The sequence below is a fragment of the Papio anubis genome, chromosome 1, assembly GCF_008728515.1.
Source record: "Papio anubis isolate 15944 chromosome 1, Panubis1.0, whole genome shotgun sequence".
NCBI classification, from domain to species: domain Eukaryota; kingdom Metazoa; phylum Chordata; class Mammalia; order Primates; family Cercopithecidae; genus Papio; species Papio anubis.
The window spans coordinates 88,037,050-88,052,524 of NC_044976.1; the positions used below are offsets into that span (position 1 = coordinate 88,037,050).

Here is a 15,475-nt window from a genome sequence, read left to right on the forward strand (position 1 = left end):
GTCATGCAAGACAAGATAATCTGCCTTCCGAAAAGAGTGCAGCCTGCTCAGAACCACTCTTCCCTTTCGAATGTCTCTCAAGCAGTTGCCAGTACCACTCCACTGCCTCCACCTAAACCATCTCCTGCTAACCCCATCACTGTGGAGATGAAAGGCCTGAAGACAGATTTGGACCTTCAGCAGTACAGCTTTATAAACCAGATGTGTTATGAGCGAGCCCTCCACTGGTATGCCAAGTATTTCCCTTACCTTGTCCTCATCCATACCTTGGTCTTTATGCTCTGCAGTAACTTTTGGTTCAAATTCCCTGGCTCCAGCTCCAAAATAGAACATTTCATCTCCATTCTGGGGAAGTGTTTTGATTCTCCTTGGACCACACGGGCTTTATCTGAAGTGTCTGGGGAGGACTCGGAAGAAAAGGACAACAGGAAGAACAACATGAACAGGTCCAACACCACCCAATCTGGTCCAGAAGGCAGCCTGGTCAACTCTCAGTCTTTAAAGTCCATTCCTGAGAAGTTTGTGGTTGATAAATCCACTGCAGGGGCTCTGGATAAAAAGGAAGGTGAGCAGGCGAAGGCCTTATTTGAGAAGGTGAAGAAGTTCAGGCTGCATGTGGAAGAAGGTGATATCCTATATGCCATGTATGTTCGCCAGACTGTACTTAAGGTTATCAAATTCCTAATCATCATTGCATATAATAGTGCTCTGGTTTCCAAGGTCCAGTTTACAGTGGACTGTAATGTGGACATTCAGGACATGACTGGATATAAAAACTTTTCTTGCAATCATACCATGGCACACTTGTTCTCAAAACTGTCCTTTTGCTATCTGTGCTTTGTTAGTATCTATGGATTGACGTGCCTTTATACCTTATACTGGCTGTTCTACCGTTCTCTACGGGAATATTCCTTTGAGTATGTCCGGCAGGAGACTGGAATTGATGATATTCCAGATGTGAAAAATGACTTTGCTTTTATGCTTCATATGATAGATCAGTATGACCCTCTCTATTCCAAGAGATTTGCAGTGTTCCTGTCTGAAGTCAGTGAAAACAAATTAAAGCAGCTGAACTTAAATAACGAATGGACTCCTGATAAACTGAGGCAGAAGCTACAGACAAATGCCCATAATCGACTGGAATTGCCCCTTATCATGCTCTCTGGCCTTCCAGACACTGTTTTTGAAATCACAGAGTTGCAATCTCTAAAACTTGAAATCATTAAGAACGTAATGATACCTGCCACCATTGCACAGCTAGACAATCTTCAAGAGCTCTCTCTGCACCAATGTTCTGTCAAAATCCACAGTGCGGCACTCTCTTTCCTGAAGGAAAACCTCAAGGTCTTGAGCGTCAAGTTTGATGACATGAGGGAACTCCCCCCTTGGATGTATGGGCTCCGAAATCTGGAAGAGCTGTACCTAGTTGGCTCTCTAAGTCATGATATTTCCAGAAATGTCACCCTTGAGTCTCTGCGGGATCTCAAAAGCCTTAAAATTCTCTCTATCAAAAGCAATGTTTCCAAAATCCCTCAGGCAGTGGTTGATGTTTCCAGCCATCTCCAGAAGATGTGCATACATAATGATGGTACCAAGCTGGTGATGCTCAACAACTTAAAGAAGATGACCAATCTGACAGAGCTGGAGTTGGTCCACTGTGACCTGGAGCGTATTCCTCATGCTGTGTTCAGCCTACTCAGCCTCCAGGAATTGGATCTGAAGGAAAACAATCTGAAATCTATAGAAGAAATCGTTAGCTTTCAGCACTTGAGAAAGTTGACAGTGCTAAAACTGTGGCATAACAGCATCACTTACATCCCAGAGCATATAAAGAAACTCACCAGCCTGGAACGCCTGTCCTTTAGTCACAATAAAATAGAGGTGCTGCCTTCCCACCTCTTCCTATGCAACAAGATCCGATACTTGGACTTATCGTACAATGACATTCGATTTATCCCACCTGAAATCGGAGTTCTACAAAGTTTACAGTATTTTTCCATCACGTGTAATAAAGTGGAAAGCCTTCCAGATGAACTCTACTTCTGCAAGAAACTTAAAACTCTGAAGATTGGGAAAAACAGCCTATCTGTACTTTCACCGAAAATTGGAAATTTACTATTTCTTTCCTACTTAGATGTAAAAGGTAATCACTTTGAAATCCTCCCTCCTGAACTGGGTGACTGTCGGGCTCTGAAGCGAGCTGGTTTAGTTGTGGAAGATGCTCTGTTTGAAACTCTGCCTTCTGATGTCCGGGAGCAAATGAAAACAGAATAACTTATTTTTCGTTCAAGTTTGACTGAAACACGCTTCTACCAAATACAGTATGAATAATTAGGTAGTCTTAATGCCTTTCCTATTTTATTTTTTTTTCCTTTTCACACAAAACAAAATGTACACAAAGATTGCGTAAGGAGTATGTATTTTTAATAAAAATTTAATTGTATTTTTTCAATATTAATATTTTAAAGTTTTATTTGTCTTGAAACACAATGTATCTATTATCTACTGACAGAAAGAGATGGTTCCATTTGGTTTTTTGTTTTTGTTTTTTAGTTCATTCTTGTGGAAAGGAGGGAATTATAAGTTGCATGCTTTTTGGCATTTTTTTAAATAGAGGAAGATATTTTGCCAAGGCCATTTTTAACTTGTTTACACCTGTACAGGTTTCTTATTTTTGTTTTCATTGTGTGTGTATCAAGGAATCTGTGCTAGTTATTTTAATACCAGCTGCCTTCTCCATTGGCCAAGACCTTCATTCAGTGGAACTTCACATAAGTGCATTGTCATAGAGTATTTTAAATGTTCCCCTGCCTCCAACAAAACCCTAAATTGTATTATTTCATATACCTGACAGTTCTTGTTATCCTTAGGCAAGGTTTTTGTGAGTGAAGAAAATAATCTTTAGTGGCTGGTATGTTTGAATTAGTCCTTTATCACTTAACTTATTTGCATTTTACCAACATTTTAAAAATATTTAAAACCTAAATACAGAGGCTCCTCCCACCTTAATCTCAATACTGCTATGTAGTACTGGTGAACAACCTTGGAGAACCTAGATTTATTTTAATATTCTAGTAGGTAATTACATTTAAAAATCATAGAATTAGAAGCCTGGTTTTTGAGTAATTTAATCATCTTTCATATCTTGATATGCGGCTGCATCAGATGGAAAACAAATTTACTAAAGCACCCTGTTAAAGAGCTGGTGTGCTCCAGTGAGGCCCTCTCCTTTTCTCAGCACAGTGTGGCAGTGATAATCTATTCAAATTTTGCCTGTTGCACAAAATAATCCAGTTATATATACAGTCAGCCTTCCGTACTTGTGGGTTCTGCATCTGTGGATTCCACCAACTGTAGATGGAAAATATTCAAAAAGAAAGTCGTGTCTGTGCTGAATATGTACAGACTTTTTCCTTGTCATTATTCCCTAAACAATACAGTGTAACAACTATTTAAATAGCATTTACATTGTTTTAGGTATTATAAATTACCTAGAAATAATTTAAAGTATATGGGAGGATGTGCATAGGTTATATGCAATTTCTGCACCATTTTATATCGAGGATTTGAACATCCTCAGATTTTGGTGTCCGAGGGCATCCTGAAATCAATTCCCCATGATACTGAGGGATGACTGGATATTAATCGATTTCCCTCAAGCCTGCCCTTGCTGTGAATACTAGTGCTACAAGCACGGGAACTCCATCTGCTCTCTGGCTTAAAATATGTATCTCATCTAAAATCGTTCGTTGAAGTGTGAATACATTGCTAAGTGGTTGTTGCTTAGCAATAATTTTTGCCTGACCATCAGCAGAGCTTTTATTTACCTTTGTACTTAAAATCCAACATAGCATGGGCTCTTGGGCAAAGTATTTCACTGACTATTAAGCATGTAGAACAGGAAAATGAAATACACTATTTGTGCCCTTGACCCAGAACCAGAACCATTGATTATGAGAACTTTGTTTTATGTACCAAATTCATATTGACCATTTTCTGAGCTCTGGACTGATCATAGTAAGTTTTGTGACTTAACAATGAAAGAAAGTAGAAAGATGCTTTGGGTTTTCCAAATGTTTTTTAAAATTGCTCCTTGGGTGAATTGACCCAATGCTACTTTGACTCGTATACAGAAACCAATGATGGAAATTGCTCCTCAGAAATGTGTGCCTCAGTTGTGTTTTCAACTTTACGATACATCATGGGGTGAAGCATTAGGGAAAGAGATTCTTTTAATTTGTTTAATAATCTAATTATACAGACCAAAGTGTTTTAAGTTTCTGCTCTATGTTAATGTTTTAGAATGGTGATTTTGCTGATTAATTTACACCCGAAATTGAAATAATGTGCTCACAATAATAACATGGTTATAGTTCTTGTATGATAAAGTATTCAATTTCAGAATATTGTTGGAATCCTGAGTTTGAACAGTGTGTTGTATTTAGAAACATAGCCCTATCTGTTTTAAACAAATAATTTGTTGGCCGATTGTCCATGGTTGAGCATGACAAAAATACCTTGTTGAAAGGCAAGCTTAGGTAACTGCTGGCAAAACACCGGGTGCACTATTTTTCTGGATAAAATTTATAGGTATTTTCTATATTACCCTTCAAAAGGGATCTCTTCAGGTTAAAAATCACGCTTATGCTGAAGTCTTTATCTGGTGTTAACTAAAAATCTCATGTGGGTTCGTAACTGAGGTCACTAATAATTCATTTTTATCACTTGTAAAAATTTGCTCAAAATTCCAAAAAATATTGATTTGGTTTTTAATGATTTTGCAAGCTGACCCCCAACCTAAGTTTTGATAACATTTAGTAAGTCAGTATAGCTCTGTGACTTCATGCTATAACTAAGAAGGAAAATTCAGATATTCCTATTAGATTTTATAAACCTTCAGAAGTCTCAAACTTAATTTTGAGTCTAAATTTTCTGACACTGGCCCTTTTTAATATTGTAAGTTTTTGTTCACTTAAGTAAAAAACATTTAATTACTATTTAGCCTTTAAATGGGAAACTCAGGTAATGAACTGCTGACTTTTCTAAAGTTCTTTAACTGATCAATTCAGTATAGAGGGATATTTATCTAATCACTTTCTGTATTTTACAAGTGCTCTTTCTAAAAAGGAATAACTAGTATAGCTCTATTTCCCCAATCTCTATAGGACTCGTGAGAAATTGCTTGTGTAAATATAAAAGCACCATATGTGTTCTTAACTCCTATGGCTGCTTGAAGCTCATGATGGATAAGTCTTTTTGTCAGTTTTAATTGTTAAGTACAGAACAAACAGTTGTTTGGTGATGGCCTGGTTGAAAGAGAGCATATAAGTATATCCCAATAGAACTCACCAAAGACCACACCTCAGAAACTATTGCATTTTCTTGTTATGTGTTGGGTTTGATTTGCTTTTTTTTTAATACAGCTCTTTTAATATAAAGATTCTTGATACAATGAAATCTCTTATTTCAAGTGTAAGTTTTTCTTATTCTTCACCCACCCCTCCCCCTGCCATTGTATTTCCCATCTATTTAAAGGAGTTTCAACAATATACATTGCATCGTATGCAGTAGGTACTGCTTTTTCAGAAAGACTTGGAAAACACACCTGCTATGAGTATTTTGTTCAGATGTAGCCATTTACCTGGCTCTCAAGTCGTCTTTGTGGAGAGGGTCTTAGACAAAAATCTTCCTTGTATTTACTTGGGGTAAGTGAAGTCCAAATTCTTACAGTATACTATTTCAGGATTTCTGATTCTAAAAAAGAAAAAACAAAATCATTATATCTCTTATTAACACTTCCCCCAAGAAGGGTTGTGCTGTTATTTATTTTCTATTATAAAAAAAGTTCATTCTTTAAGTAGTTTCTTTTACCCTGTAATCTAATTTCATACCAAATACCTGATCAATAGAAATGATTTATTTCAACAGCAAACATTCCTAATCCATCGTTATAAAAAGTGTCAGCAGTACTTAGTAGTGAACAGATAAGGTCAATTTCAATATAATTCCACTTTGCTTTTAGAGACTAAATTAAGATTCAATTAACATTCTTCTATGAATTCTGAATGTGATAATGTGATTCAAACAGTCACATTGTTAGTAGGATCTTAGTAACTCAGGATAGCGTTCCATACTAACCTCAAGTGAGCAAAACAAATTATCTAAACAGTTTGGTTCTTAGGAGACTGCCTAAAAGATCAAGAAAATTTTCTCATCTTTTCTTTTTACTTAGAAACATTGCAAGAAAACTTGGATAGTCTTCACCAGACCTGCCATGATTTTATAAGATTTAGGCCTCAGTGACATGCTTCTGAAAGTTTCCTGCCAGCCGTCTAAACTAAGCATCCACTCATTCCATCTTCCCAAAGTCACTCACCGATAAAGGTAGCATCCTTAAGCTCATTTTTGAAAGGTGGAGGAGGATCTCCCCCTGCCCGAAGGAATTTTTTTATCAGAATACCTTGAAAGGGGGGTATATACATTTGGAAAACTTAATTTCTTGGCTGTGTTTGATAACCGTTCCTATGCATGGTTTTTAATGTGATGGAAATTTGTTTCTTTCTTTGGAATACCTCTCTCCACCCCCAACTTTATTCTTCCTCTTTAATGAATATTTTTATTGGAGTTCAAACTCCATGCCTTATGCGCTCATTCAGTTTTCTTTTTGCCCTTTGTTTACTCTGTATGTATGTCAAATGCTGGCAAAACTGAACTGTCAAGAAAATGCTTGAAAGTTGATTTGTCATAGTGCAAACTCATGATAAAATGTCTTAATGTTATTTGGATATGTAGTACATAGAAACAGAAAAATAAAGTCATTTTTATAACTTAAAATAGAGATTTGTCCCTCTCTTACTCATTTTTAGAAATCATGTTTATCATTTGCATTTCTTATACTATTACTAAGGCTCCCTTTTCTCTGCAGGAAATAAGCTGCATGCATTCTTTCACTTTGTGTAGAGCTAGTTTCTGTAATTGTGACTAATTATTTCCTTCCTTAATTCACTCTACTGTATCTACCTAAGGTGCCCCTGGAGTTTCATTTGGGTAATTAGTGCCTTAATATGTAATCTGGAGTGCAATTTCTATGCATTTGCCAGATCAGATTGTACAACGGCTGTCCAGCTTAGCTTTCAGTAAATAGTCTTATAGTAATGACTGTGGTTACTTAAAGGAATCGGCATGATCCTGCACAGCTAGGAGGCCTCCTCTAATTAGCCACATTCACTCCAGGCTTAGGGAAGCCCTCTACAAGGAAACTTTATGACCACTTATGCATAAGAAATGATGGGTAATTTTCAAAGTTAAATAGTCACTTTACATATTTTTATTAATAATAGTGTTTATTTTACTGATCATCAGCCCTCTGGAGAAGGATTGTTGAGATAAGGAAGGGTGGTGAGTGTGATGGGAGAGGCTATGTAAGTGTGAGTAGCAGAAATTAGAAGAGATCATGTGAGAGCTCTGGAGAAATTCTGGAGACAAGAGCTAGGGAATGCAATAGATTAGAGACATCTAGCGATTTCAGTGCAATATGCACGTACAGAAAAAACTCTGCCCGCTGCCATTCTCCACTGTCCCATCTTCTAGTCCTTTCACTTACACAGTATTGAGATAAATTCTGAAAATTTTTAAATTTGTTTAGTTATTAGTTACTATTGGCTAGCAACATAAACTTTTCATTTGGGTAGAGAAGTAAATGCATAAAAAGGAAGTTATTAAAGTTCATTTGAGACTCAGTGGAGTATTTATACTGTCAGAGCACAAGGCCCGCATATTTCTGAATGTAAGTTTGAATGTCATCCTAAATTTGCAAGTAGGAAAAAAGTGAAAGCTGTTCATTAGCTACATAATTTTGTGTGAGCATAGATATTTGAATGCAGACTATACTGTAGGTTTCACATTTAAACATATTTGAACACATTTAAGGACAAATAAAATAGTTATATGATCAGGCATATCATAAGTGATAGAATATTCTCAGAGTTTGAATATTTTGCATAAAAGATACAAGGTAGGCAATGATAACATGTAAACCAAATTGGCCGTTACGATTATTTTAATCCATGGATTTTTCTGTTATAAAGTTTGAGAATAAGTAGAAAATGGGCTTTTTTCAATCCTTTACAGAGTTAATTTTATTTCAACTCGAGTTACATCTAGACTTTTGCCATTAAAAAATAAATACTGTTTGGTTCAATCCTTATTAGTCTCAGGTAACAGATGTTTCAGGAAAAATGACACAAAAAGAGGCAACCTCTAAGTTTTACATTTTTTATCTCCTCCACAGTTATTCTACTCCCCAGCAGTGATGCTGATATGACAAAAATATATATATAGCATTTCTTCACTTTGAATTGGGAAATTTCTTGGGATTTCATTGTAATTTAACATAGACTATGTGTGACAATTTTGTTAAAATCATACTCTAATATTCAGACAGCTTAAAAATCTTTCTTAGGATGATTTAGTCCAAGAACAATGAAAACCAAAGCAAAAATAGGAAGATGTACTCCATATGCATTTGAGTAATAAATGTCCACAAGCTTATGAAATAATGAGTTCTGTTCATGTCTATTGAGCTGTATGTATAAATTATATCTTCATAATTTAAATTTATTTATGAAAAGTAGTTTGTCAGAGTTGCCACTGTTAACAAAATTCTAAAAGGCCATGTACAACAATGATCTCAAAATGAAAACGAAGTTTTATTTAATGGGTACAGGGCATTTCTGTGAGCCTTTCCAACAGGAAGTCAATTTGTTCAAAATTGGAAGACTATTTTTTCTGAACTCTCCCCCAGGTTCTAACCTCTGGTGGTGTGACTCAGACTTTCCTGGTAATCACACGTTGAGCCTTAACAATATCAGCATGCTAACAGATTTAGTAGTTTTATGCATCTAGAAACAAAGACAGGATGTTGACAGCCTTAAGTGATGAAGTATTTAAAATAAATTCATACTTGTAAAATTAAAAACTAGAGATTCAGCTTTAGTCAAAACAACCGAATCTAAACATTTAACTACGTAAATATTTTCTTAAGTCCAGGTAACCTCTCAAAGAAACCGATTTCATGTCAAATGGGAAATACAAAGAATGTCAGATTAAACACCTGGTTTATATTAAATAAGGCTGTCATTTGTTGGGGGGTAAGGGGAGAGTGGAGCTTAGAAAGCAGACTCCTGATAAGGAGTACTTAACACACTTTCTAAAATTCATAGTGATCTGTTGCCCTTCAAATTCTACCAACTTTAAAATAATCAAATCTCAAGTACAGCAAACCAGCTAGGTAATTATTTTCAGGTAACTTTCCCTAACTCAGAAACTGCTAGTGACTATTAAGTGCTTCAGTTATAAATCTGATCAAGAACTTGCATCGAAAATGTCAGAAAGTTAACTTCAAAATCTTACGGGAAAAACTGATAATGACATGCTCCATCCCCGCCCCCGCCGCCCCCGCCGCCCCCGCCGCCCCCCGCCCCCTCCCCACCCGCTGAACCATATCCTGCGTGGATATTCTTAATAGCACTGCACTACACTATGGTAAACAACTCTAAGACAAAAGTTGCATTCTGGATTGTTTTCAAATATTTAGAATCGTTTTTTTCTTATATATACAGGGAGGAAAAAAAAATTATACAAAAATGTATCCAGGATTCTACAAATGCTTTAAGTAGGCTCAATAATAAAGAAGTTATACTTACTCTGTTTATGTACTTTGATCAGACAGGGACACGCAGAGTGTTGGATATTCATAGAAACGCCCTTTCGGTGGCCGGGCGCGGTGGCTCAAGCCTGTAATCCCAGCACTTTGGGAGGCCGAGACGGGTGGATCACGAGGTCAGGACATCGAGACCATCCTGGCTGACACGGTGAAACCCCGTCTCTACTAAAAAATACAAAAAACTAGCCGGGCGAAGTGGCGGGTGCCTGTAGTCCCAGCTACTCGGGAGGCTGAGGCAGGAGAATGGCGTAAACCTGGGAGGTGGAGCTTGCAGTGAGCTGAAATCCGGCCACTGCACTCCAGTCTGGGAGACAGCGAGATTCCGTCTCAAAAAAAAAAAAAAAAAGAAAGAAAGAAATGTCCTTTCTTTTTTTATTGTTTTTTTTATTTATTATTATTATTATTATACCTTAAGTTCTAGGGTACATGTGCATAACGTGCAGGTTTGTTCATATGTATGCTTATTGCCATGTTGTGTGCTGCACCCATCAACTTCGTCAGCACCCATCAGCTTTCGTCATTTTGCATCAGGTATAACTCAATGCAATCCACTCCCCCTCACCCCTCTCCCCTCCCCCCTCCCCATGATGCCACGGTGTGTGATGTTTCACGGTCAAGTGATCTCATTGTTCAGTTCCACCTATGAGTGAGAACATCGATTGTTTGGTTTTCGGCTGCGCTGATAGTTTGCTAGAATGATGGTTCCAGCTGCATCCATGTCCTATAAAGGACACAAACTCATCCTTTTATGGCTGCATAGTATTCCAAAACCCAATTGTATATGTGCCACATTTTCTTATCGTCGCCACTTTAGTGGACATTTTAGGTTGATTCCAAGTCTTTGCTATTGTGAATAGTGCGTAAACATAAGTGTGCATGTGTCTTTATAGCATGATTTATAATCCTTTGGGTATATCCCCAGTAATGGGATGGCTGGGTCATATGGTACATCTAGTTCAGATCGCCTTGAGGAATCGCCATACTGTTTTCCATAATGGTTGAACTAGTTTCAATCCACCAACAGTGTAAAAAGTGTTCCTATTTCATAAAATCCTCTCCAGCACCTGTTGTTTCCTGACTTTTTAATGATAAGCCATTCTAACTGGGTGTGAAGATGGTATCTCATGAAGAAATATGCTATCGTCAGTTCCATCCGTCCAAATCCAATCTAGGGCCCTGCATGTAGTAAAATCCATGAGACTTTTTAAAGCGTTTTCAAGACTTATTTAGATTTTCTCTTAACACCTTCTACCTGCCCATTATTTAGGACACTTACCATTTGGATTATGTTGTTTTAGGACTTATCATATCTTTCCTTCCAAAGTTGGAGGCCCAGTGAGTGCAGGAACCAAGACTTCCTTATCTCTGTATTTCTCTGTGGTGCTTACCATTGTGACTTGTACCCAGTTGGCTCTAAAAAAACAACACTGAATTAATCAAAAGGTCTAACTCTGTTAACTGAGGCCCTTAGAATGTGAGGGACCATCATCTCTGTTCAAATTCACTCCTAGGTACATGAGTTTCTTAGGACTACCATGACAAAGTACCACAAACTGGGTGGCTTAAACAGAAATTTATTGCCTCAGTTCTAAAGCACAATGTTTGCAGCAGGGTTGGTTCCTTCCAAGGACTGTAAGGAAGAGTTTATTGCGTCCCTCTCTCCTCATCTTTGATAGTTTGCTGGCAATCATTGATGATCCTTGATTTGTAGATGCATTACCTCCATCTCTGCCTTTATCTTCATATGACATTCTCCCCGTGTGTATCTATCTCTATGTCAAAATGCCACCGGGGCCTATCATGGGGAGGGGGGAGGGGAGAGGGGGGAGGGATCGCATTGGGAGTTATACCTGATGTAAATGACGAGTTGATGGGTGCAGCACACCAACATGGCACAAATATACATATGTAACAAACCTGCACGTTATGCACATGTACCCTAGAACTTAAAGTATAATAATAATAAATAAATAAATAAAAAAGAAAAAAAAAGAACATAGTAATACACCCTTATGACTTCATCTTAACTTGATAATCTGCAAAGACCATGTTTCCAAATAAGGTCATATTCACAGGTCCTGAGAGGTAGGACTTTAACATCTTTTGTGGGGATGGAATTCAATCCATAACACTAGGTGAGATTCTTCTCTTTCTTGATGAAGCTCTTAAATTCTAGGTTTATTACAAACAGAGATTTTGGAGCCATTGAAGAGTAGTTAGTCCAGAGGTTTTCAAATAATGTTCCAAGAAGCTCTGACTCTCCAACAAAGTATCTTGGAAAGACTCGGGGAGTGAACAGGGCTCCTGGTTTTATATCTGTTCCAATTAATATTTCCGTGTAACGAACCAGCCCAAAACTTAGCGGTGTAAAGCAACTACATTATGACACTCGGATTCTGTAGGTAAGGAATCTGGCACAGCAAAGACCTCTTATTTATGCTCCATGATGTGTGGAACCTCAGTTGGCAAGACTTAATGGCTGGGAGCTACAGTCATCTGGAGGCATCTTCACTCCCAAGTCTGGCATTTGATTCTAGCTGTTGGCAGGAACCTCAGCTGGGGCTATCGGCCAGAGCAAACCTCCCCATGCAGCCTGGGCTTCCTCCCAGCATGACAGCTGCAGGGTAGTCAGGCATCTTACATGATAGCTTAGGGTCCAAAACAAGTATTCCAAAAGACACAAAGGATGCTGCATCACCTGTCATGGCCTGTCCTCGAAAGTCACATTCCTCACTTCTGCCATACTCTTATTAGTTAAAACAGTCATAAATCTTGCCCCGTTTTGGAGCAGAGGCAGAGAAGACATAGAACCCACCTTTCAATGGGAGAAGTGCCAGTGTCACATCTTAAGAATATGTGGAACAGGAGATATCGTTGTAGCCATCTATGAAAAATACAATCTGTCACACAATCTCACACCAAATTCTTCAACTATGGAGCAGCACTTTTAAATGTTTTACATGTAAGGACCTCTAACTCTTTAGTGTTTGCTAACACTTATAGATAAGAAATATAGGATGCATAGAGGCCAAGAAACACTCATGAATTTCATACATTCAGCATATCCAGCAATTATTATAGAAAAGCAGAAAATTGACAAACCTAGTGTTTTCATTTCTCCTTTTCTTTGGGCAAGCCGGGAGAGCCTGGCAGAATACATATTATGAAATAGCTGCAAGAAAGCCATCATTTCATATTATTGCCTCTTTAAAATCATTATCCTTTTGACAAGATTTCAATGAGGCACTTTTACAAATTTTGATTAACACTCTTGCTTCTCCTAGTGTAAGCCAAAATTTCCTAAATGCTCAGAGATGGGTGTGTACACACACCCCTTGTCTGTGACTTACACGAATGAATAAGAGGAAATGTCTCATCAGTCTCTGTGGTGAAAATGTGGAGAGACCAGGGGTGGGGCCTTAGCCAAACCCCTGAGCTTCCTTTTTTATCCCAACAGAGAAGTGTACTCAGGGCCCTAGCTTCCTGCCCTCCCCAGCCTGACCCTGGTGAAGGTTACAAACCCTCCCAGCGACTGCAGTACCGGCAGCGAGAGCAGGTCTCTAGGCTTCTGCCTCCTTGCTTTGTGGCAGCCTTCTCAGTTGGGTCACATCATTCTTCTAGATCAGGAGGAACACTTAAGGGTTGGAAAAAGTTTTCTAGGAAATAATTACTCATGAGCAAAGGGACCAGAAAAGTCCCAGAGATGTTCTCCAGCAGACAACTTAAACTAATGACTCGCTGCTGGGCAGCCTGCCCTATAATGGCTGATGTAAACTGTGTCTATGTAATGCTGTATTAAGATCTGCGTTCACCCTCCAGCCTACTAAATCTCCAAACCAATTCATTGAGGGCTTGCATCACTCCTTAAGATTTAGATGAAATTGCCTGTACCCCCAAGTCCACTGCCCTCCCTAAGGTTTCATAAATTTCCAATGTGTTTACGTTTTCAGGCCACTGACTCTGAGCCTCTGTCTCTATGGAATGTCTTCCATTCATCAGCTCACATTGCTTAGGATAGATCTCCATTCTAGAGTTTGATCCCTGTTCTTGAGCAAACCACTGCCCTCTTCCTGGATTTCCCCCAGCACTCACACTAGGTTTTCGTGCATTGTAGAAACTTTAATGAAGATTTGGAGAGACAGCAGAACGTTCATGAGAGCAGTGCAAGCTACTCTAAAACCCCATGTTTGTGAAAGCCACCCCCATCCTCCCTCTCCCAGCCCTTCTGTCTTTTTCTCTGCTCCGCAACACCCGTCTCAGGTTCCTCACTTCTGGCAGAGGGCCGCTCACTTTCTCTCTTGTTTCCTGGTCTCCCACTCTCCACCTCCTCACCCTCACCCTTGGCCCCCCTAGCGGCTTACCCACGTGTTTCTCTACACACTTCCATCCTGTAGGAGGGATTCTGGTGTCTGTTGTCCAGTTGTTTGATCAGCCTGATACAAGTCGCTGCTTGACCTGCACCTCTTTCCTGTCTTTCACAATCCTCCTCTTCTGCCCTCTGGATAAGCCAAATCTTGAAGCTTATCCCTCAGCCTTTTGTACCCTTTTGTCCTTACCCCAGCACTTGGTGGCCTCATTTACCTTCAGGGCTAGGTCGCAGCCTTTCTTTGGCGACTCTCGGATTTCTACTTCTGGTTAGCATCTCTTTTCCACCTCCCACCTCCAACTGCCTTCTGGACATTTCCTCCTGCCTGTCACCTCAAGCTTCCTGTGTTTAGAAGCAAACCTCTTCTAGGCACAACTCTCATATTTGCAACTGCCTCCTAAATAATCTCATCATGAGCTGCTCCCCCTTCCACACTAGACTCTCTCCTCTTCTCCACCACTAGACTGCTGTTCCCAGCTGTAACTCTGCCCTTATTCCTCCTCTGCTCAAAAACCTTCCCAGTGTCTTGTTGATATTGTCTGTGGGCCTTACTCTGACTTTCGAGGTGGACCACAAGATAGGCCTGACCTGCATTTCCAGCGCAAGCCCTGGAGTCCAAAAGGAGTTCCAATTCTTACTGTCCATTTACCTCATCCATGACTTTGAGCAAGTTCATTTAAACTCTCCAGCCTCTGTTTATGTTAAAGATATCCATATACTGGCCCTTCCCAGAAAGTACTAAAATGTACCGATGCTGGTCCCACCTCAGCCAAGTGCCTGATTAGCTCTATCATGGAGCAGTTTGGTGGGCTGTGAGAAGAGCTGAGTGGAACTGGGGAAGATGAAGTGTTCCCTCTTCTCTGAAGTTCAGATGTTGACAGGTAGCTGGCATTATGGGCGCTAAGGGCTACAGCCAAAACTTGGGCTGCATCAGAGAATCTGAGCCTGGGAGGCCCTGATGTCATGCATGGCCATTACACAATCGGTCCAGAGTTTATATCCCATCTCTGCCACTTTCTGCATGTATGTTTTGGAGCAAATCACTTAGCTCCTTGAGCTACATCCTCCTCATCTGTAAAATGGAAACCCATTTGAAAAGTTCCTGTGAGGATCAGTGGTCTGGGGTATGTTATATGCCTAGCTCGATGCTTACACTCAGAAAATTTGCTAGTCTCATGATGACTATAAACTGAGCTCTGGCTCTGGATAATATAAAAATTATCTACAATATTGCACATTTTCCTAAAGTCAACATTTTTTAACATGCAGAATGTCCTAGACAGTGTCATAAAGGCAGCAAGTTTGTATCTTTGTCCTCAAGGAGCTGGAGCATCATGGAGAAGTCACAGCTAAACAGCTACCACTGGGTAGCAGGATGAGTAATG

At 39.2% G+C, this 15,475-nt stretch overlaps 1 protein-coding gene and 1 long non-coding RNA gene across 9 annotated transcripts in view; one reads left to right on the forward strand and one right to left on the reverse strand.

Annotated features, from left to right (window-relative positions):
- The window catches only part of LRRC8C (leucine rich repeat containing 8 VRAC subunit C), an 89,250-nt gene extending 82,416 nt beyond the window's left edge, over positions 1-6,834 (forward strand). For all 5 annotated transcript variants that reach the window (XM_021943821.2, XM_021943835.2, XM_021943827.2 and 2 more), the window contains one exon: positions 1-6,834. In XM_021943821.2, coding sequence (XP_021799513.2) covers positions 1-2,274 — 2,274 coding nt within the window. In that variant the 3' untranslated portion in view covers positions 2,275-6,834.
- Positions 2,957-15,475, reverse strand: part of LOC110744192 — a 26,748-nt gene continuing 14,229 nt past the window's right edge. Inside the window, exons 2-4 of one of the 4 annotated variants that reach the window (XR_002524504.2) lie at positions 12,540-12,608; positions 11,001-11,137; positions 2,957-5,754 (exon numbers count right to left, since the gene is read on the reverse strand). This is a non-coding gene — a long non-coding RNA (uncharacterized LOC110744192). The remainder of the gene's footprint in view (positions 5,755-11,000; positions 11,138-12,539; positions 12,609-15,475) is intronic. The other 3 variants (XR_002524505.2, XR_004176111.1, XR_004176112.1) reach the window with 3 other exon arrangements.